At 39.0% G+C, this 22,515-nt stretch overlaps 1 protein-coding gene across 1 annotated transcript in view; it reads right to left on the bottom strand.

The window, feature by feature from the left end:
- The window catches only part of ABCC9 (ATP-binding cassette, sub-family C (CFTR/MRP), member 9), a gene marked incomplete at its 5' end in the record, with an annotated part of 47,898 nt that overhangs the window by 8,337 nt on the left and 17,046 nt on the right, over positions 1 to 22,515 (bottom strand). The window contains 15 exons of the mRNA XM_008936815.1: positions 427 to 547; positions 2,796 to 2,897; positions 5,161 to 5,263; positions 7,786 to 7,878; positions 10,580 to 10,737; positions 11,580 to 11,649; positions 12,333 to 12,481; positions 13,403 to 13,647; positions 15,698 to 15,794; positions 16,369 to 16,494; positions 16,987 to 17,124; positions 17,927 to 18,007; positions 18,521 to 18,605; positions 19,918 to 20,019; positions 21,578 to 21,616. Coding sequence (XP_008935063.1) covers positions 427 to 547; positions 2,796 to 2,897; positions 5,161 to 5,263; positions 7,786 to 7,878; positions 10,580 to 10,737; positions 11,580 to 11,649; positions 12,333 to 12,481; positions 13,403 to 13,647; positions 15,698 to 15,794; positions 16,369 to 16,494; positions 16,987 to 17,124; positions 17,927 to 18,007; positions 18,521 to 18,605; positions 19,918 to 20,019; positions 21,578 to 21,616 — 1,709 coding nt within the window. The remainder of the gene's footprint in view (positions 1 to 426; positions 548 to 2,795; positions 2,898 to 5,160; positions 5,264 to 7,785; positions 7,879 to 10,579; positions 10,738 to 11,579; positions 11,650 to 12,332; positions 12,482 to 13,402; positions 13,648 to 15,697; positions 15,795 to 16,368; positions 16,495 to 16,986; positions 17,125 to 17,926; positions 18,008 to 18,520; positions 18,606 to 19,917; positions 20,020 to 21,577; positions 21,617 to 22,515) is intronic.

Raw genomic sequence — 22,515 nt, 5'->3', positions numbered from 1 at the left:
AGTTGCTGATGTCTGATTACCAGCGTGACCCTGTCCTGTAGTCCTCATTTGCTGCAAACATCAATGATGTCAAAGCATGTGACTGATGGTGCATTTCTAATTTTTATCCATATTTTCATTTTCTAAATAGCTGCATGGACATTTTGTTCATCCCATCTCGAACTGTGTTCTGGTACTTTCTGATTGTGCTACAGGACCATGCTCTGTCTCCCTGGCATTTGGTAGGATTGTTTTTTTTATGTTGACTAGCATGGGCTACATGTCTCATAGCTGCTTTTTGCTGTCCTTGTCATTCACAGGAATGGGAATTCCTACACATCAATGAGAACAGATTTTGGCCAAAGAAGCGTACACATTTTGCATGACCAAGTCCACCATGCTTTCATATCACCACAATAAAACCCCAAAAAGATTAGAGTGCAGTACCCAAGCAGCCGTCATAGTTCTCGGACTCCATGTTCAGGAAGCTGTGGACTTTTTTTACTGCACCCATCTGCACCTCCAGATCAGCCAGATTCCTCACCACCCAGTTCAGATAGTTGGTTATCTGCATCACAAAATGGAAACAACAACAGGGTTCAGCCTTCTGTCTGATCATCTCATTCTTTGTGAATAAAGTTTCTACCTGTTTGCAAATAAATTTAGAAAGTCATTGTCGTCACTCAGCACGGTGGGTCTCTTCTTGATGTTACAACAGTTCAAGACACAGTGACTAATAAGAGACAAATTCATAATAAGCCAGCTATACTCCAACACAAAGAACCCTGACATAGTAATTTAGTGCTCAGCATTCTCATACTTGTTTTTTTTAAGAACTATGGGAATATTATACCTACAGTCTGAAGGTGTGACTGTTTAAGGGAATCTCTTGTTCTCAGCATCCAGCAATCAGTACTGAAAGGCATCTTCTCTAAGCACACAAACACACCAAATAATCAAAATTGGAAGTGCTGTTTGGAGTTATTACATTTTCTAATCTTTGAAAGACAGCAACTAAGCATGAAGAAAGTTCCCTATTTGCAGATGCATTGAAAAGATTTCATGGGCATTTAATTTCTGTTTCTGTCTGTGCATATTTAGAGAATTCATTTCTCTGGAAAATGTGAGGGGGTTTTAGCAGAGAAATGTATGAGGAAAAATGTATTATCAGCTCAGTAATATTTTCTTCTTGGTTTTTGTTCCCATTTGTAATGAAAAAGATTTATCAATAGAGAAGGTATTACTCCTAGGAGGTAATAGTTGATAATTAGTTGCCTAATAATACCAGTAGCTTATACAAACTGATCACTAGTCAGTACTGTCTATTTGAGGCTGAAAATTTTAAAGCAACTTCCTAAACACTTCCTAAATGTTCCTAAGTGTGTATTAAGGTGCTCATACAAAAAAGAAAAGCTGATCATATTAGGAACAGTTGATTGTTGAGCACCTTTAAAATTTGAAATACTTTACATACCTGAATAAAGATTTAGAAACTTAACACAGTGAAAACATCCTGTACATATTCTGAGAAAGTTTTTGCCTTTTATTTGTGGGAAATTGCTGAACCTGTCAAAGAAGAACTTTATTATGAATAAATCCCCCAGCCCCATTTCTTTTCCACTAACTTAATACTTGCTTTATGCAAGTTAGCACATGGCTAACTTACACTAATGATCTGTTTGCAAACACAGACTGAATGTGAAGAAGCCAAAGATGATGCAGACATCCTGGCGCTTCCAGAGCTCTGCTAATGAAGCAGGATTACCAGGAATGTTTTCAGAGTGAAGCTGAAGCACTGGGACTGATTCTCAGTTGCGGGCAGATTCTCATACTGCTGCAACAGTGGCACGAAGGGGATCTAAGGCCATCCTAAGGCAGCTGTTGAGAACTTTCTGTTGTAACAATGAGCTTGCCATCATTTCTGTGCAAAGCCAGATCTTGGTGTTAGACCCATATCCACATCCCTCCCTCAACCCAGTGCTGTAAAGCAGCCAGAATGTTTGCCATGCCAATCATGGATTCAAAAATTCTTCCTGCCACTATCCTCATCCTGCCTTTGTCCCCACTCTCATGGTTAATTCAGTGATACTCCCACTCTCTGTGGTGATTGTACTCACTCTGGGTTCATGATGCACTCTCAGCCTCTCTTACAGTCTGATAGACTGAAACACTATTTGTTCTCCACGACTCAGCTCAAATAACTAACAATAGTGTCAAAATGAATTGGCTAGCATGCTACAAAAATCTTGTCCTTCTTATCCCCATCTCCTCTGCTTTCCTAGCTGTCAGGATGAACCATGCCTACCAGCCTTAAAGGTTTGAATACTCAGATCCATGAGGAATTGCACGGACAATATTTGGCACCCAAATAGTTTCCCTCCGAAGGCAAAACAGGTATTTCTGGTTCTCTTATTTGGTCTTTCGTTAAAGATTACCCACGCTATGACAGTTTGTGGAGTGCTATTTTCTGGCAGGTTTTGCCATATACAGAGAGGACCAACACCACGTTGTGCAAAGCAGAGTACACAGCAGGTCCTCTTACGCACTTTTAATTTTCCTGCTCTCCTTGGGAGCACTCGGGGCCTGGGAATGGTTCTGTTTTTTTAATTGGCTCATAAAACCTGAAGCAAGTCCAAGTTGCCCTGAACTCTCTCGACTTTGGCTCAAATCCATTATTTGCAAGATTTTTTTTTTTTTTTTCAAGATTAAGAAAGCTGGAAGATAACCATGTACATGTATTTTTTTTTTTTAAAAAAAAAATATGATAAAGTTAATACCTTGGTCTGAAAGTTTTTACTCTTTGCCTTGGTACGTACCGTCAGGGCGTAGAGGAGACCTAACCCCACAAACCCTGAGTTAGGTCCTTCAGTGATGGAAGTGACAGCTGCAGTCAGAACTATACAAGCACCAAGGTAATCCTGCAACAAGAGAGAGGGGGAGAGAAAGTTTCTAGGCAACAAGAAAATTTCTTGGGTTGCGAAGCAGGTTTGATTTAATGAGGGTAAGTTTTATCACAGGGACATTATTTTTATAAGGAGACCTAGTCTTTAATTCTGGTTTGTTTTTCCTGGCAAAGGTATGAGGTTGTGGTGCCCAGCTTGAAACACTCTAAAGGAACTTGCTGAACACAAGTGAGACAGGCCAGTATTTTCTGCAGATCCATTTGGGCTACAGCATCTCATTGTGGTCACTTCAATGAGAGCAGGTATCAAAAGATTTAATGAGAACATAAAAAAAAAATCATGAGTGTCATAACAATGACACCCCTAATTCCTACCACGAAAACAGATCAATTCCACTTCCTCCACTGCCCTTGGGGTTGCCTCCCTGAAAAAGTGAAGTGTCCATGACTTCATGAAGGCCATGAAGAATTTTGGGAGAATTTATACAGGTCGTGGAGGTTTCCTTGGCACAAGTGGGCAGATTGACATATAGTGTCTACATCATGCAATGGGACACTACGCATGGTTGAAGGCATCCCTGAGCCTGCTATACACTCACAGCAAAACACCACGTGGATGTTGGCAGTGTGGAATTTGAAGGCAGTATAGCTGTGTAGTTGTGGTGCTGCAAATAGCCTGCCAAGCCTTGCTTTTGCCACAGCACTTTGAGTTTCAGAGGGTTACTGTGGTAGACACCTGAAGGGTCCCAGCTTTGTTGCATGGTGATGACTTGCTTTACAGAAATTGCTGTATAAGGCTGTATTAGAAAGATCTGACTTGAACTTATCTTCTTGATGTGTTCATTTCAGTTTTGAAATGAATGCCACGTGTGATCTCATGTAGTTGTCAAGGTGCCTGATTCATGAGACTGCTGGTATTCCCACTCTCCCACTGCTCCCTGCATTGTATTTATTTTGGATTACAGGGTTAGCATTTTCCATCCATTTTTTTTCCCCTCTGTCTGTTGATATCCTGCCTGGAGTCTTTCCTTCTGAGCTTTGAAATGAGGGCTGCCTAGTTCATCTGTCTGTAAAAAGTATTGATGAGCAGGTGACAGACTCAACATCTAGAGGGAAGAAGCAACACAATGGTCTCGAGCCTCCATCAGCAGCTGGGACAGAACTTCACAGTTTGCTATAACATTTGATGAGCTTTTGAGTGATTTTAGTATCACTGTGCCATTAGGCAGAGCTAAATTAACTATTCCTTGGTATGACCACATTATTTCTAAGGCTATGAGGAAAGAGGTGCTTTCATTCCACATGTAAGCAAGTCTAAGACTGTAAGACTTTAACAGTCATTGCCACAGCTTGTTCCAGGACTGGCTGTTGCTTTGTTATTTTTCTGTCTTTGATTTGGAAGCAAGTTCAGCTTGATCTTAGATGCTGTAGGAAGCTGAAAGCTTCATGCACAAGGGTAAGCTTTGCCATCATAAGAAATGGGGCTCAACTTTCTTGCTCCACCAGCATACCAAGAAATGAAGGTGAGGATTAATCATGCCTGTTACTATTCATGTCTAGCAGAATCAGGTCACTGCTCTGTTTATGCACTGCTCTTTCAGTGTTAGGTGAATCAGTAAATCACAGTGACTTCGCTTGCCTCTTCTTGCCTTGCAGATCAGGAAAGTTCCTCATGGGCTGTCCCTGGAGAGCCCCTGAGAAAGCCAGGAGCCTGTCGCACTGGCAGTGGCTGTGTTGTGCCCTACTGTCATTTGATTTTCAGCTGGACTCTAGTTCTGCCATCCTTTCTGATACTGAACAGCAAAATCACAACTGCAGTGAGGGCACTGCAAAGAGGGGGTTTAAATTACAGCTGTGGGATTAAATCTGTTGCTGGAGTAATAGTTCAGGACCTGGAAGCTCAGTGGTGCCTAAACCAGCCCTGGCAGAACGATGGGACAAGTCACAAAAAGCAGTCCCTGTGCAGCAGGTCCGCAGATGGTGCGCAGTAGTAGACAAAGTTTTATTTCAAGTTATGTGAAATGTTTGCTCTTGTGCTCTCTTCAGATGCTAGACATCAGAACAGCAAAAGCTGAGGGAGGCTTGTATTTTCCTACTCCTGGCCAAGAAAGCTGAAAAGAGCCTATGGGTTTACCATAAACAACGCCAAGCTATTTTAAGGAACAGCGTGTATAATCTCATCATGAGATTAATTCTCCTCATTATCTTCTCTGCATCAGGCAAAGTCTCAGTTTGCTTCCAAGGTTTCAAAACTGTGGCTGGGATGAAACTGAACGTACCGTCCTGACCTCCAGCCATCTGTTGGCAGCTGACAGAAATAAGTAGGCAATGTTGTTCGTGTCCGTGAGTTCCAGCATACGTTGTTTAAACCTGGCTTCGTGCCTGCCAAGAGCAAAGTTGTTCTGTTACAACACACAACACACAACACACACATACCCAAAAGGATGAAACGTTAAACTCTTCTCTCCCTCCTATCCCCCTAAAGCAAAACTTTTTGCTCTTCTGCTTTTACCCAACTTTGGGTTAAAAGCTCTTCCCTAAGGACTCATTCCTGCAGCCAGGTCTCTCCTGAATGAGGCAGAGCTCCATGTGTAATGAAGTGAGTGCTGCTGTGACCCCCCACATCTTCCTCACAAGCCACTGGCAAGAGCAAACAGCTCACCTGTCAGCTTAAAACCTGATCTCAGAAGTTACCTGGCCAGCTGCAGGAGCCTTCAAGAGGACTGACATCTCTAAGGCTCCAGCTGGTGTAGACTCTAGATTGGTCAGTAGATCAATACCTTTCAGCTACTCAGCTCAGCTGTTTTCTCAGCCAGACATGTTTTCTCAGACACTGCCTAAGCAACTCAGGAAACTACAACGAGGGAGAGCTATACACCACTTCTGAATTACAAAAATGAGCAGTGTTACCTCCACTGTCACTTGTTCCTCTCCCCTACGTCATGCCTGTCACATTTTAAAACCAACACAGGGACATCAGGGTGCCTAAGAGCTGAGGTACACTCTGAGAGGAGAGGGAGAAATCTGCTGGTATTAAATTCATGGTGCTTTGCAGTGCTCTGGATATGTCCTGCAGTCAGATGAAAACCATTTTTTTTTTCACGTTCTACTGTCTGTTAAATAGCATCACTCAAATAAATTAACTGGACTTCATTCAGTAGCTTATTGTCTGTTTTATCCCAGCAAGCTCTTATATTTTAAAGTCTCAGGGCCCTGCTGTGAAGCACCTGTAACCCTTGTTCTGCCAGAATTTTTTCTTTTTTTTCTGTTCCTTTTCCCTCTGCCCTTGTAAACATGGCAAGCAACCTCCCCAGAACAACTGGTAACTCTAATGACGTGGGCAGGAGCAAAGATGCACCAGCTATTCTGCTTGTCTGCCTTTCTGGCAGCAAAACCCCTGTTTTCCTAATGGAAAATATGACATGCTCAGTCTGTATCTTTTCATCCCCATCCAGCTCATCTTCTGGGCAGTTTTAGACTTTTATCCTGTCAGAGGACAAACAGCAAATGTCACTGAAATTGCTTTCTGATCCAACTGTACTACTTTGCAGTAAGTTATATGAGGAGCTGCTCTGTTTTATCCTGGAATATACTGAACTCAGACTGCAGGGAATGACTAACAGGACTATTAGTAAATAAGAGCTTGCTGACAAAATCCACTGGAGACTTCAGGTTTGGTCAACAGCAGAGCACAGATGGGGAAATGGAATGGATTTGTTTAGCACTAGAGGCCCTGGAAAATGCACGTGATGGTTATGATGTCTAGTTAGTCCCCAGGGACTGCATTTTGCTCTCTGCCATCAAAGCCCACCTTGCCTTTTTGCACACTACAGAAGAGTTGAACCACTCCCAAGAAGTGCTAAGCTCCTTCATCTTTCTCAGGAGATAATGTGATGAAAGGCCACTCTGAACCTCACAAGAAGCATACACCAGAATCAGGCCTTAATTATGACATATTCTTTCAGTGCATCATCCTGGTAGATAAAACTTGTTAAAACACTTCTTGGTGACCACTGGCTCACATCACTTCAACACAGCAATGTTTTGGCTTGTGCTGCCACAGTCTTATACCACAGTACTCTGTACCAATAAGCCAGGTCCTAAAGCTAGATCAAAGTGATGAAACAGTCTTAAGCTGATGAAATAGGTGTGTAAATAGCATTGCAGTGAGATCTGCACTGTCTCCTCACTGCAATTACTGGAGAGCAACATCAACCTAGCACTTTGACAGAGTCATGCTAGCTATGAGGCAGTGAATATACAAGGAGAATTTGGCCTGTATTTCATGTACCAAGTAGTTAAAAAAAAGATATGCTTGGGAAATCGGAAAAATTTTCCAGAACTTCTGGAATCTATTTTGCAGTTTTGATTGACAAGACTAAGTTTTACAATATTAAGGTGAAGTTCTGCTCTGCTGTAGTTTTCTTGGGAAGTCTCTCAAGTTGCATACTAACTTTCAGTTGGGAAGTGCTATAATGAAGTTTCCCTGCCTTTAAGAATGGGTTAAATGCAGAAATGGTTCAGGGACACTTGGATAGCACATCTTGTAGGATATAGCAGAGGGGTCTGAAGGTGTGATGTGTGTGCCTGCCCAGCAAAGGAGACCTTCCTGCTGTCCAAGTTAGGAATAGTTCAACAAGACACTTTAGAAATTTACATATCCCATCCTAAAAAAAAATCATCACCTTTAATTCATTGAAAAACCAATATAGATAAATTATTGTGTTATTGATAGTTACTGTGTTTAGAGCCATGGCAAAGCAACAGGAAAACAAAATCTCTTTCCTTTTTTGATTTGGCTTAATTAAAAAGTCCACCAAATTCAGCATTTTGCCCTCAGATATGCTCCAAGCAAGCTGCATGGGTCAGACCAAAACCTCTCTCTAATAATTTGTTTTACTGACCTGAAGGCTCTGATGGTGGTAAGGCCTTCAGCTGTCTCAGAGAAGTGACACAATAAAGGGAGCTGGGTGCTGTCATCGAGTTCCTGGAGGTCCCTGGGTGTACAAAAACCAACAGACAGCCATTACAACGTAAACACCTCTGTTTGTAGAAATTTTACTGCCTAACAGACAAGAACAGACTTTTTATGCATTGCACATATTCTTTCCCAGATCACACAAAATAGTATTTCTATAGTATAGAAAGACACTGATGTGGGAATATCACATTTCTCTTTTCCCATAGGAGCCTTGGAATCGTTTCCCAGCCACCTCCACAAACCAGCTTTTGGTCACAGCTAAGCTCCTCTTTGTCCCACAGTAATAATGACATTATCATGTCTCTCATGGAGAAAAACCCACTATTTTAGCCAGATCCTCATTACCTTCTATTCTGAAACATACTAATGCATTAATATCATTAAATTCAGAACAGATATTTTAAACTTTATAGCATGTTATTTGTGTCTCTTACATGAGATGTAAAATAGATTTTGTGGATCTGCAAGTTTATCTATTTTATTGCAACTGTATCAGCTGGCTTAACAAAAAGGGTGCCTTCCATATAAGCTTTTCCTCTTTTTTAGTATCTGTAAGTACCCCAACATGCTGAACATAGAATATAACAGACTACATTTATTTGACCATCTATCTGTAGTGTTAACATTATAACACTGGTTGAAATAGAGACAGCATTGACAGAGAAATAACATGAATGAGAAAGTTCCTCAGTTATTCAGCAATAGTATTTTCAAGACCTGCAGGGAGCAATGATAAGTAAGTCTAAAAAGTTCCAGTCCTCTGAAACAGGAATGTTGGCCAAACCACAAAGATAAATCCATCTTTCTGTAACACTGACATTGGCATAGCAGCCAGTTGTATAAACAGAAGAGAGGCCAGATCATTAGATATTTAAACTCTTTATTAAAATCCTACTATGTTTGCAGACTGTATTAGATAGGCCAGGAGAAATAACTGCTCCATGATGCTGAATGTTACAGTGTACAGAACTGAATTTGCTGCTCATGTTTTGATAATAAATATGCTCTCTTTCAAATTAATGATGGAAAATACACAGAATTTTTTGAGGGACGTAATGGAAAATACAACAAAGGGTCAAAGTGCTGCAAGAAATACTGTAAATATTTTCATTTCTAAAAATTAGTGAAGCTTATATGCCTGGAAAGTACTGCATGCAAGTAAATGATAAATAGTGGCTGCAGCTGTTCCTTCATTTTTAATAGAAATAAATTGTATTTATTAGTGTCTGTTGTGGATTGAAAGAACACAAGTCAACTTTGCATGCTTCACAAATGATTTAAAAGAGTTTAATTTAAACAGATTTGGAAAAAAAAAAAAAAAGAAGAAGAACTTGCTGATACATATTTTCCCAGAAAACAGTAAAGGACTAAAATGAATGAGGTAGTTATGGATTTGCAGAGCCAGTGGGTGCAAGTGTATGTGTGCTGACTTGCAGGGGTGATCAACCTCTTGTTAGTGTAGATGATATGGCTATTGGTACAGCATGTGGGAAAACCAGGTTTGGAGGTGGGTACAGCCTTTACTCTCACATATAAATACAGAGAGAAACTGTAATATTTACTTGAGGTCTAATACATCACATTTTGCCTACTTGTGTATTTTAAGTAAGGAGTTTACACAGTGTACACTACTATGTGTAGCAAGACAAGGTGACACTCAGAAGACCACAGTGGATTTAAGAACTAAACCCACGTCTTCTGATTTCTCAGCCACCTTGAGACCTTTTGTACTGCCACATACAGCCTTAGTTTGAAAACCTGCTGGGGAAAGAACAAGATGAAAGAACAATATTTCTGTAAAAGTTCAGAGAATTTAAGCAAATTATTTCTGAATTAAACAGTTTTGTTTTGTGAATACTGATTATAGAGTTTTTTATGAATAAATATCCAAGGAAAGCAGAGGAAAAGTAGGGTAAAGTGAAGCTAAATTATTGATATGTTGCTCTGTGCCCTTCCTGCTCCATTGATTTAAAGGGAATAACTGACACAGTTCTTTCTTAGGCTACCTAAGAGTGTTACCTGTGAAGCCAACTGTACTGGTACACTCAGCTGGAAACTACCATCTCTCTTAACTGAATGCTACAAAACAGCAGCAGAAATCTGGCTGATGAAGAAGAAGCAGCATGACTGACTGAACTTAAGAAAAACCTTTTAATGGCTTGCTTGAGATGTTTTATTAAATGATATAATTAATTTAGCACTAGAAGCATGATTCTAAGAAATCCTGACACATTTTTTTGTTGTTGTTGAAAAATGGCACTCTTCATAACCAGCCAAATCTTTGTGGATATGAAATGCTGAAGTACAGTGAAAATTACTTTCTGTGGAGTTTTTTTCCCAACATGAAGAAAAAGCCGTGAGTAACATTAATCCAGGAATTAATTTTCCATTCTCTACTAACCCTCAAAAGGTCAAAGAGGAGCTTTGACCAGATGCAGGCTCACTCTGTTGATTAACAAACTACATGCTCCTCTGACTCTACAGCCAAGAGTATACAAAAGTGATGCAACTAGTGTTACTTCCCCAATACCCCATTTGTAGTCGGTCAACTGGAAAAATCCTCCAATGTCTCTTTCGAACTCATAACTCAGGATAAAAAGCAGGACACCATGGCCATTTCCTCCTTGTACTACCTCCAAGAACCTCACATGCCATCACAATTCATATGTGTACTTTTTTTTAGCAGAAATTTTCAGGACATTTTTTTTAATACGTACTTGGAAGCAACTCTGAAATATTTCTGGATGAAATAAAATGCTATCCCAAGAGGCACGAGGGCAACAAGGAACCATGGGGTGGCATAAGAGATCATTCCAATGGCTGACAGGCAGAGTAAGGTGGAACGAGTAAGAGACTCCAGCGTAGGAGGAATGTGCTAGAGTGAAATAAGAAACATAGATAAAATTAAAAAAAAATCATCAGTAGTAACACTGTATTGTCTTTTCCTACAGAGGATCATGGGGAAAGTGGAATGGTACCACTGTGCACTCATTGATATTCTCATAACAGGAGCCTTTATGTTTCTGTGGGTGTGCTACTCAGCTGTGTAGACATTTAAAAATGAGCCAGTAGTTTGTTTTTTTTTTTCTAAAGGTCAGTGATTCAAAGGTCTTGGGGAAGTAGGAGCCATTTTATATTATATAACAAGCAAGAAAGAGAAAATTGTTTGAGATATCCCAAATATTTAGAGAAACAGCATGCTCTGTCTCAGAGCCTTTTAACTTTCTTTCCATGTTCCCATCACCCTTCCATTCAAGATTATTATTCAAGATTATTGCTTATTCAAACATTTTAATTTACAGTCATAGTGAAAGCATCCCATCCTCTCCCTGAATGCTCTAAATTCACATGCTACAGCCAGCAGGGAACATCAATTTGTCGCAGGTACTCCCATGTATTTATAGTTATTATATTCTACCCCTTTTTCATATTTTGAGCCCAGAATCTGGTGTTTTGCTAATCCAGATCTTTCAACAGAAGCAAACAGTATCTGCATATGAAGAAACTAAAAGCCACTATTTTTATTCTATTGTTTACCTGCCCTCATTACTACAAATGTATGTACTTTCTATTTGGAGTTTGACTATTATAATTCCCAGAGCCTGGTTTTGCTACACTTTTCTCTACTTAGTATTTTAAAGCATTAGCTTATTTAGTAGCTAAGTGAAAATTTACACACTCAAGATGTAATAAACCAGGATATATTGATACATCTACCTGATCAATGATATTTGTATCAGCAGAGAAGCGATTTAGAATTAGCCCCAATGGAGTCATATCGAAGAACCTGTTGAATAAATTGAAAAAAAAAAAGAAAGTTATCTGAAAAGGGATTCCAGTTTTGAGTAAAAAGTCTGGTGACACAGAACACAGAGCTGTGGCCATCCATTTTTTCTGAAACCAACTAGTAAATATGAATAACATAGCAAATCATAATGTCTGCATCCTGAATGATTCTCCTGGCATTTCCTCTCCCTAAACTTCTGTGCCTCCTTTTCCAAAAACCTACCACCTTGCCTCCTGCTCTTTCATCCACACTCCCTCAAGATTTAAGATCCTTTCCAAAGATCACAGCCTGTCCCTGGCCACTACTCAACCTTCTGCATAGCACTGGGGGCCAGGGCTCCGTTATCCCATGAAAGCCCTGTGATAGCTGTATTTGTTACACAGGCAAACTTTTGGCCATCCTCCTGAGATGTCCTGTGAGAGACTGTGGTTATTCTACACAAAAACTGTCCCCAGCCAACAGAAGAAGTCAGGTTTGACCTCCACATCTGACACCATGCCCATTGCTTAGAGCTGGATGACCTGGATTTCCCCCTGATTACCTCACTACTTATTTCCACTTTATGAGGCCTTGAAGGAAACAGGGTGAATACAAGAGCTTTTCACAGTAGTACCTTCCCAATTACAAAGAGGACAGAGTTTTGACCATGTAGTTTTCCAGGAGGAAAGCTATTTTTGCTGTACCTGATGGGTCCAAGGATGATCTTGTTGAGGAGATTATGGTGTAGGTTCTTGGCTGCTGTGAGGCCCATCCACTCCACAGTTAGAGATGTGATAAGGCAAAGGACAATCCCTGCTCCAGAGAGGATGCTGAAGACAGCTACATGATAAGTCTAATAAAATGACAGATACATCAATCCTAGAAATAAATACCCATTTCTCTCTTTCACAAGGAAGTTCTCAACGTATGCAGTACCAGTCAGGTTGTATGCCACATTATTTTTTTGTATCATTATATTAATATAATCTTTGGGACATAAAAGTAATGTGACAGAACTGAAATTAATTAAGTTCCTATAATTAGAAGATCTGATAGTTCTAAGATCTCTCAACCTACTGATGAGTACCCTTTGAGATCTTCAAGAGATAGTATTTAGAAATGTGAAGATAAGACTAACTGGACAATAAAAAAGCATGCAAATTGTCAGCCAAGAAACTCAGACAGCCAAAACAGAACCTCTCAAGAATAAAGTCATTTGAGAGATGTTGCCAAGTTCCACTTTATTACGTTCAAACATTACTAAAGTTCCCAGAGCAAATCCTAAACTAATCTGCCAGGGCTATAACACATTTAAGCCTTCTGAGAGTTCACAAAGTGGATTCCAGTGTGATATTTGCATATGAGTCAAATTTACAGCTATTAGCAGATTGTTTTTAAGTAGTATTTTTGAAGACTTTTTTTTTTTTTTTTTCCTGGCAGGACATTATTGGACAACTGGTACTTAGGAAAATGGGGTCAATGACTTAGGTGTTAAAGACTCCAGATGGAAAAGTTTAGTATGAGACGCCTTTCGTTGAAAGGTCAATAATTTTTCTAACCTCAGATATGCTTCTGTTCCACTTTTGCATGTTTGAAAAGACTGGTAAAATTTGAACTGTCTAATGTTCTCTCATGAACAATTCATCCTTTCTATCTAATAATCTTTCTATATCTATCTGTTTTTCCAATGTAGCTGGCTTCTGGATGAACAGCAAATGATTACTTTAGACCATCATTTTTTTTTGCCCCCATCAAGCTCCAAGATATGGCCCACCTTGTTTGTGCTCTTATCATCAGTGCTCCTGACTTCATTTGGATTGTCCTTTGATGTCCACGTAGCAAGCCAGTAATCTATGGCCACTATAACTGAGTGTTTCAACAGCTTTGAGAAAATCATCAGAAAGAGCAAGAAAAATCCTCCAGAGGTTAGATAACTCCAGCAGGTTTTCCATGGCATCTTTGTCCTGAGCCTCAAGACAGTTGACATATTGTCATCTTCTTCTTCTTCCTCTTCTTCCTCTGTGACTCAGACATTTGATCAAGTTAGCTTGGATTCAGTACTAAAATTTATACCTGGGTTTACTGGATCTGGTCGATGTTTTGTTTTGTTTTGAATTTTACTTTTAGCAGCAAAATTCACTTTGTAATTTAAAACCAGCAAACCCTTCAGACATATTGCATAAGACTTCCCCTCTGCTCTTCAAGCAACTCTATAAACTGTCAGTCTCTGATTTGTTACAATTTTGCTTATAAAATATTTTTGTAAATCAGATCTTCAGTACTGGCTGTTTAGAGGTTAGGCTTTCCCCAGCCTCTTCAGCTGCTTTTTATTACACAGTAAACAGAGCATTTTAGGTCACATGGAAGATTTTAGAAGCCTCTCCAAAGCTTTCCATCCAGAGGCTTTGTCATCTGTTGCATGAAAGAATTCAATTTTCTCTTCTTAAAAGAGGACTAAAGTTTTGTGAGATGAAATGATAGTTGCTCACATTATACTCAAATATAATTGGTAGAAAATTTCTGCTAAGGGGAAATATGTATTTCATAGGGGTATAAACATGGCATTTAATTTTTTTTTTTTTCCAGGTACTAAGAATATGCACTTGGGGAAGAGATACATTGACCTCTTCTTGACAGCCCTGAACTAACAGCAACTCCACTCATTTCTGATTTTGAATTTTAAAAATGAATTACTGATTTCTTCAAAGTTGTAATCCTACAGTTTTTGAGACACAGGGAATTTGTGTACGTTCCCTAGGTCACATAATAATTATAGATAACTTAGAATGTAATGTCAGGTTATATTTCTGTTCTGAAGTTACTGATATGTGGATTTGATCTGAATGTTTGCTTTTTGCAGGAATTCTGTGGACTATATGAGCATGTCTTTTTCCCCCTATGTTTTCTATCTTACCCCACAAAGAAGATACAGAGGTTTTTGCAAGGCTTTCTTGCACAGACCAAAAGGAGGAGCTTGGGAATGATCTCATCTTAAATTCCTCCAAGAATTTAACTGATAAAGTGTACTGATGACTGCACATAAGTAAGAGGTGCTCTGCTCAGCTCTGCCAAAGAAGTATGAAGCCAACAAAATATTTCCATCTCAGGGGCTTTGAAATTTAGCTCTGCCTGTTGTACAGTGATTGGGAATCTCTTCAAAAGGGAGAAATACAGGACCCACAGGCCTATAATTTAAGATGACAGTCCATCATGAGCATTGCCAGATGAAACACAAGGCAGCAATAAAGAACCTCTTAATAGCCAGAGTACATTCTGCAGTCACTTCAGCCAACATTGCCATGATAGTTCCTTCAGTTAGTGCTCCTGTTGAGTTAAGGTGAAGTTCACCTCTTCTCTTCCTTAGCACAGACTTACTGCTTGCCAAGGCTCACTACTCCCTTTAGGCCTGGTCTAACATCACAAAGATGTTCTTGATGGGTCTTGTTGCTATCTGCCAATATCCAACCTTTATGCCCCTCTGCCCCACTTTTAAAGTGATGTTAATCTGAATCTGCACCTGTAAAAGCATCAAGAACTGAGGAGAACAAGAAGCTAAGCTTAAGAACAAGGCCTAAAGCTTCTCCCACAAACAGTCTCATCTAGAAAAACAGCAGGTTAACTCCAAAAAGTGAACTGAAAATAGCTACCAGTTTTATCACATGGTTCAGCCCAGAACAGACCATTCTGTGAATCTCACGAGGTATCTCATGAGGGACAGGGCTACAGGTGATCTAACATTATTTGGCCAATGACTAGGCAGAGCTACCTAAATTTGCTTTATTTACTCTTCTTATTGTTGCTTAAATTCTATCTCTCCCTTCCTAACTTCCAGACAGTATGAGTTAGCAAAGGAATTAACTTGATTTGGTACACCCTTATCCCTGCACAACGTTTGGAGAATCCCTTAAACAGGTCATATTGTAAACAGGTCAAAGTATTGGACTTTTCACTGTTATTATCAAGTGTCATCAACACGTTCATACATCATGGCTATGAACTGCCAGCTATTCAAGTGGAAAGGCAATGAAACATGGGGATAGAGTAAATAAAGTGAAATGGTAAAACATACCTTCATCTTCATCTTCTAGTTGTGATTTTGATTCTCTGGGGTACATAGCCCTTCTAAGAGTTTTTCTTTCAAGAGTAGTCTGGTCAGCTTCCATATCCTGTAATAAGGAAACAGATTTATTAGTTTGAGAGCTTAGCTGTCTGCCACTATGTCAGCACCAACAATAACCTCAAAGAGATGTTATTTGGATCATTTAGCTCACAGAATGCAAAAGCACAGTATTTTAGGATTTATCTTTCAGAAAATCCTGCCTTGTCCACTTCCTTCCTTTTCTCTTTCTTCTATTATTTTATTCCCTGCCTTCTGGAATGATAAAAACTTCAAAAATAGTCTTTAAAGAATCCTGAAATCTCACAGCAGTAACAGATTAAAGGGCTAAAAAATACTTTAGGAAGTCTCTTAGTCCATCCCTTGCCCCAGTAAGGGACCAGTTCTGCACTGAATTTTAAAAGGGTGTTTGGCTAATGTGTTTTTAGAAACCACCTGTGACAGACATACCACACACTTCCTAGACAATCTATTCCAGTCCTTAAAGTTACTTTCAGTTTGTGTGGCTTATCCTTAATGTCTATTTTAAATCTTGATTTCCGGCATGTTTGGATTTTTTTATAAATTAACTGAAAGATATATTTTTTCAGAAAGGGCAACTTTGCCCAAATGCTCCTATTTACCTTTTCCAGTTCTTGATCTTGGCGATTCATCAGAGTTTTCCAGTGTTCATATAGCTCGATATCCTTGTTTTGGATATCCTTTAGTGTCCCTTCTCTAAGCACCATTCCATCCTTCATTGCTATGATCTAGGGGAGAAAGCATCTGATAGGTCTACTCAGCAGCATAGATACCATAATCACTGACCTGGATCTACAAAACGTGTCTCAGTATTAATGAGATTTCCATTATGAAGATTTCTATGTTATTTTTTTTCAATATCTTATTAATAACTTAGGTTTGTTGACACAGCTTATAAACTGAAAATTCTATGAGCCATGCTTACCCTTCTTCTAAAAGCATAGGCAAGGCGTAGTAAGTAGTAGTCATATTTGCAATTAAGTCATAATTATCCAGTGTCTTTCAATCAAAAAACCTACACAAATAATGTTAAAATAAAATTGTTCCTTTTAGTATAAAATCCATATGATGTGAAGTGGCAGTTAGTCACAGGACAGACAGAATTAAGAAAGAAGGACTCTGTTACAGAGGAAAAGAGTCTTTTCATTAAGTGTCATGGTGCTAACTTCAAGTGTAAGTTCATCTTTAACAAATCTTTGTCATGGCATGTCTTCTCTTACCCAGTCAGCATGTGGTAGATACTGCAACTTATGTGTCACCAGAACAAGAGTCCTCTTGTCTTCTTGCAGAAACTTCAAAATCCCTTCCTGCATTAAATGATCACTTAAGTGAATATCCAGCGCAGAGAATGGGTCATCCTGCAACCAAATAAAATTAAAAAATATTACAAGAGGATACAAAAATCAGTTTTGTTTCTTTCAAAAGTTTTTAAAAAATAGAAAGCATCTGCCATTATTAATGCTTCATCTCCCTCTGCCTAAGACCTAGTCAGAGGGCTGCACTGCAAAACAGTGAGCTAGAATCCATTGCTCTTCAGTTCATAGCAGTAAACCCAGTGAATTTTTTTTGTCTAGATGTGTGCAGTGCTGGTGCCACACTAATAGCGTGTATTAATCCTGATCAGGAACACCAGAACTGAAATTTCTGATCCAGATTTGAAAATGCCAGGATCCAGAGCCAAGCTTGAGCCTAATTTTGATGGGAAACCAACACAGGACAGTTAAAGCCAAGTTAGGAAATGCTCTAATTTCCTCCAAACTAAACTATAGATGTGCTTGGTTTTCACTTTGAGTGAGTGTGACCAGTGACAAGACAACATTCAGATAAAGATATTAATATGTAAACTTCTTCTGCTTTTAAGAACAGAAGTCCCTGGTTAATTTTGAAGAGGCTCAGTACTGAGAGTGAGCAGAAGTTAGACAATCTGTTCTACTCTTCCAGTGTTAATCTCTGTAGCAAACCCAACCTTCTTCAATCTCCCAGGATGTTTTGTTGCTGCCTCTGGTCGAAATTTACTTCCTATGTCTTTAATTTGGATTTGGATTTGAATAAAGTCACTATAGTTTTCTAAATAAACATAATTTTTCCTGAAGCTAAATACAAGGAATGACAGTTTTATTACTGACTTTCCATGATCCATGGGAAACAGAAAAAACTTACCAGGAAGACAATGTTGGTGTTCTGATAGAGTGCTCGAGCTACACAGATTCTCTGTCGCTGGCCACCACTTAAATTAATCCCCTAATGAGTATAAAGGATCAGAAATATGCATCACTGAATAAACATTGTGATAGGACTTTGGAAATATGATTTTTTTAAAAATAGAATTATACAAAGTTCAAATAAAAACAAAAAGCTTTGTTAAAATGCTAATGCTGTTGATAAACAAGTATAATCCTCATATAATATCAGAAGAAAAATGATTATTCAACAACTAATCGTGGATAAGTGTAAATTATTAAGAGCTTCTCTAAGCACAGTAGGCTTCTTAGATTGACAAATGCAACCAACACTAGCATCACATTCTGCAAGCAAAATATAGTAGACTTTGATCAAAAAAATCCCATTTGAGAAATAGCTGAAGAAGGAAAAAAGTTTTCTATTATTTTTTACTTTATTTTTGCAGTAATCCCTGGTGAATTACAATTATTTACCAGGCTGGCAGCCCAATACAGATTAGATCTGTCTGATACCAAAGAGCACCTTCCTAATCCGTAGGCTAAGCAGACATAAAAAAGGATTAGTGTTATTTACCCTTTCTCCAATTTCTGTCTGATCACCAAATGGTAGTAAGTCGATGTCAGGCTGCAGAGAGCATGCATCTGTAACAGCTTTGTACCTGTGAAAACAGTGTGGTCATTGCAATTATTTAACCATCCCCTTGCTTTCTTAACACAAACCCCTGCAGCTCGAATTCACTGCTCTGATGTTGTGGTTATGGCTGGGTATTTTCAAAAATAAGTAGGGCAAAATGATTATTCAGCAGCTAATCATGGAGCATTGTAAACCAAGCATTATAAGAAATGACTTATTTATTATTGGCAAGCCTACTTTTTAAAGATTCAGTTACATAAATTATTTGGTATATTCTTCTCTATCACAGAGCTATTTTGCTGGACTCTTTCCAGTAAGTTATTCTTCTTTCCCCTTTAGGTGCCTCTTCATTTACTTCAGAGGGATATTACAGGACAAAGGATACTTACAAGGGCTTGAAAAAACTTGAAATTTGTTCTGAGATTTCTAGGTCTGTGTGGTATCCCAGACACACAGCTGGGATCAGACTATGTGAGGGGTGTAACTCAGCCCTTCCCATGAGTGAAGATAGGCTGATGGATGCATTAGCTGAAGAGTCTGGTCCCTGAAATTTTAGATTATTATCTGGATTTTGAGATATTGGGTCATTGCTAAATTTTAAGTGGGAATGGAGACATACATCTTAGCAAAGCACACACTGAGAGGAATAGGATGTATTTTAAATAACTTAAGACAAAGAGAACGTTGCTTTTGAAAACATCAGCAATTTATTTTCCTTAAGTCACTTTTTCCAATGCATTTGTTCACTGACCTTTTAGGAGTACACAAGAGGCAAGTGCTGGCTACGCATAACAGAAGCTGTGCACCCCAGCTTCCACACTCCCTTCTCCTGTATTTCTAAAGGAAGGCTTGAGGTTATTTCCTTGAGGCACCCCATCTTCATATGTGCAGTGCTTTTGTAGAGCCACAGCAGGATTAGGACACAAATCCAATGGAAACATGCCTAGAATCCCTATCTCCAGAGTCCTCTGGCAACCTCAGGCTCCATTAAACAAAACAAAAAATATGTGAGTGGTCTCCAAAGATGGGATTCATCTCACCTAACTTTAGCTGCTTGAAAAAATACACACATGGCTTCCGCTGTATTCTGTGGAGAGCCACTGTGGGATCTCTCACAAACATCTTAGACATCCACTGTGGTTAGATGGGGAGCCTTGAAGGACTAATTTAAAACAGAAACCTTCCTTTGAGATGGCTAAAGTCAGGTTGGATAATCCACCCCAGGGTTAATGTGCACTGCTATTTTTCAGAATCCACAGACTTCCTCCAGAAGGAGAAGCCAAAAAAACTCTTTAAGAGAAGCTGCCAAGTCTTTTTGAAAGGATTTTGATACTTACCTCTGTTTATTAAATGGGCTTCCAAAGATAATGTTCTCCTCCACGGTTGCATTCAGCAGCCACGGCTTCTGAGCTGCATAAGCCACTGAGTACCTGTTTCTGCTGCAGACAGATAAAAAGCATCAGTAAAAAGCAAAGCACCCACGTTGTGAAATGTCTGAGAATCAGTTTTTTTAAAAAAATAATTTTATGAGTGTGCATTCATAAAAATACAGGGCAATACACAGGCAAAGCAACTGTTACAAAAATGAAGGGAGGAATTTTAACTTAGATGCTTTTGTTAGAACAGTGCCCACTCTCTCCCCTGATGGCAAAATCTATACTCTAGGTAGTATTCTATTCTATTAGAAATGGATGGTATCTACCTCAATCTATCTGTCATTTCAATCCAAGGGCAAATGATGAATAATCAAAATTATTAAATAGTTATAAGAACAAGAATAGTTATTTGTTGTTTTTTTTTTTCCCCCTAACATCAGAGCAGGTAGTGAAAAGGTGCTATTCAAATGGCAGCAGTACATTTGACTCACTGCTTTCTGAAATTTTAGATTATTTTACATGACCATATATACAAAATACTTTTTTAACACATAATGCTTTTTTCTTTTAAGTCTATTAGGTCCTCAGTGGTTTGACATGATTTTAGAAAAGAGGTCAGTTTAATACAGACTGGGAAGGAATCTCTAATGTCTCCCAAGTATGTATTAGACATACTTTAAAGATGTCAAAATACCTAATGATGTCTGTACAATAGGGGTATGAATGTTCTTTACTTCTGCCTATTTTGCCTATGTACAGTGGCAAAAAACAGTCATGCAGTTTTTCTGAGATGCCCAAGATGCGTGAACTGGCACCAGCTTGTGGATCTGAAAACTTAGCTTCCTTCTCAGTCTCTTTGAAGGTATTGCTTCAAACCAAGCTTCTGATAAAGTTTTGTATTCAAGCATTTAAGATTTGCTATTGAGAGAGAGGGTTATAGGGTCTGAGAGCTGGTTAGAAGCAGTCAATAGTATCAAAAACATTCTAGGAGGTTTAGCAGTTCAGTATACACTAGTATGACATATGTCCTCTGGATTATCAGGCAGCAAATCATGGTGTGGCTCCCAACCACAGCTATGTGTGGCACTACTTCTCTAGCATTTATGATGTGTTTTTAGTTCAGCTTGTCCTTTAAACCTGCAGGCCCTTCCCCTGGAGCCAGGGATGGAACCACTGCTTGACTTCAGTCAAGACTTCTTTTGCTTCAGTCTCCTTTTGCACATTGTGTGCCCTGCTCTATCACAGAGTGGTCAAGACGGGTTACAAACAGCATGAGCCCCAGTACTGATCAGAAAACATGCAAACAGTTGGGAGGGGACATGTAAGGTTTTATCTAGAGCCCCTCTCTTGCAAGAGATGGAGCTCACCTAACTCCCAGTTATGTCCCAGGGGAGCTGGGAGCTCTGAACATCTTTCAGACAAGACTGAGGTAGTGGTACAGTGGCTGGAGAAGATTGGGATCCACTGGATTTAACATAATCTCTCAGTTAATCCTACAGTAAATTAGTATTGACATGGTAAGAAAACACAGAGATGGCTGAAGGGTACAAAGACAAAGGTTTGAGGAAGCTCCAAAGAAATGAATGAGTGTATTATGATACACCAAAACCAGAAATAATACCTTCTGGATGCTTCAAAAGAAGGTTCAGTTTCATTTACACTGTAAATTATGGTAAATGACATTTAGTAAGCAAGAAATATAGAGAAAAACATTTTGTGCAAGTTCTATATACAGAGAAACTGGAGTTAAGTACATATTTTAAGAGCTCAACAACACTTTGGGGTTTTTTTTTAGTTCTTAAAGGGAAAATAAGCAAGGTCTCATTAAAAGTATATAACTTTCCTACATACAATAGTTTCATACCTATAGTGCATAGTGGCTAAACAGGCAATCTATGTTAGAAGATGTATTAAAAATTAAAAATGCATTGCAAAATCTATTAAAAATTAAATTATTGCTATTTCCTGGGCATATAAAAGGTTGATAAGCCAAAAGTTAGTTTCCCCACACAATTCCACCAATGACCTGCAAAGGCTGGAAACTAATGTCAGATTTCTCCTGGAGCAAAGACAAGCTTTGCAGATATAATCTTGCAGGGTGCAAACACACTTTTGACTCAGAACAGATTTTGTTCCTGTTTGTATCAGTAAGGCTGCACCAAGTCATGCATGGCACTACTATGTAGCTTTTCTTGCCAGCCTCCACTTCTTAAGGACCATATCCATTAAATACATTTTGAAGAACATGCAATGGCAGTAATGACATGAATGATTTTCAGCTCCCTCTGTTTCTTGACTCTAGCAGTGTCAAGGGTGTGGAATGGCAATCAAAGCAGTTCTGGACCAGAGATGGTGCTCGTGTCCAGGCATGGCAACACACCATTGCAAAGCACAAAACCTAAGAGCGTAAGGGTTTCTGCCAGGTAAATGGAATCAGGCATTAGAAAGGACTAGAAAAATGTGTTATTTGGCTGATTTAAAAAAAAAATAAACCAAAACCAAAACCAAAACAAACAGATCGTCCCCTCCCAAGCCTACAAATCTTCCAGATGAAACATT

The sequence above is a fragment of the Merops nubicus genome, unplaced genomic scaffold (genome assembly GCF_000691845.1).
Source record: "Merops nubicus isolate BGI_N331 unplaced genomic scaffold, ASM69184v1 scaffold48813, whole genome shotgun sequence".
In the NCBI taxonomy this organism is placed as follows: Eukaryota; Metazoa; Chordata; class Aves; order Coraciiformes; family Meropidae; genus Merops; species Merops nubicus.
This window is presented reverse-complemented; position numbering and strand designations above follow the sequence as displayed.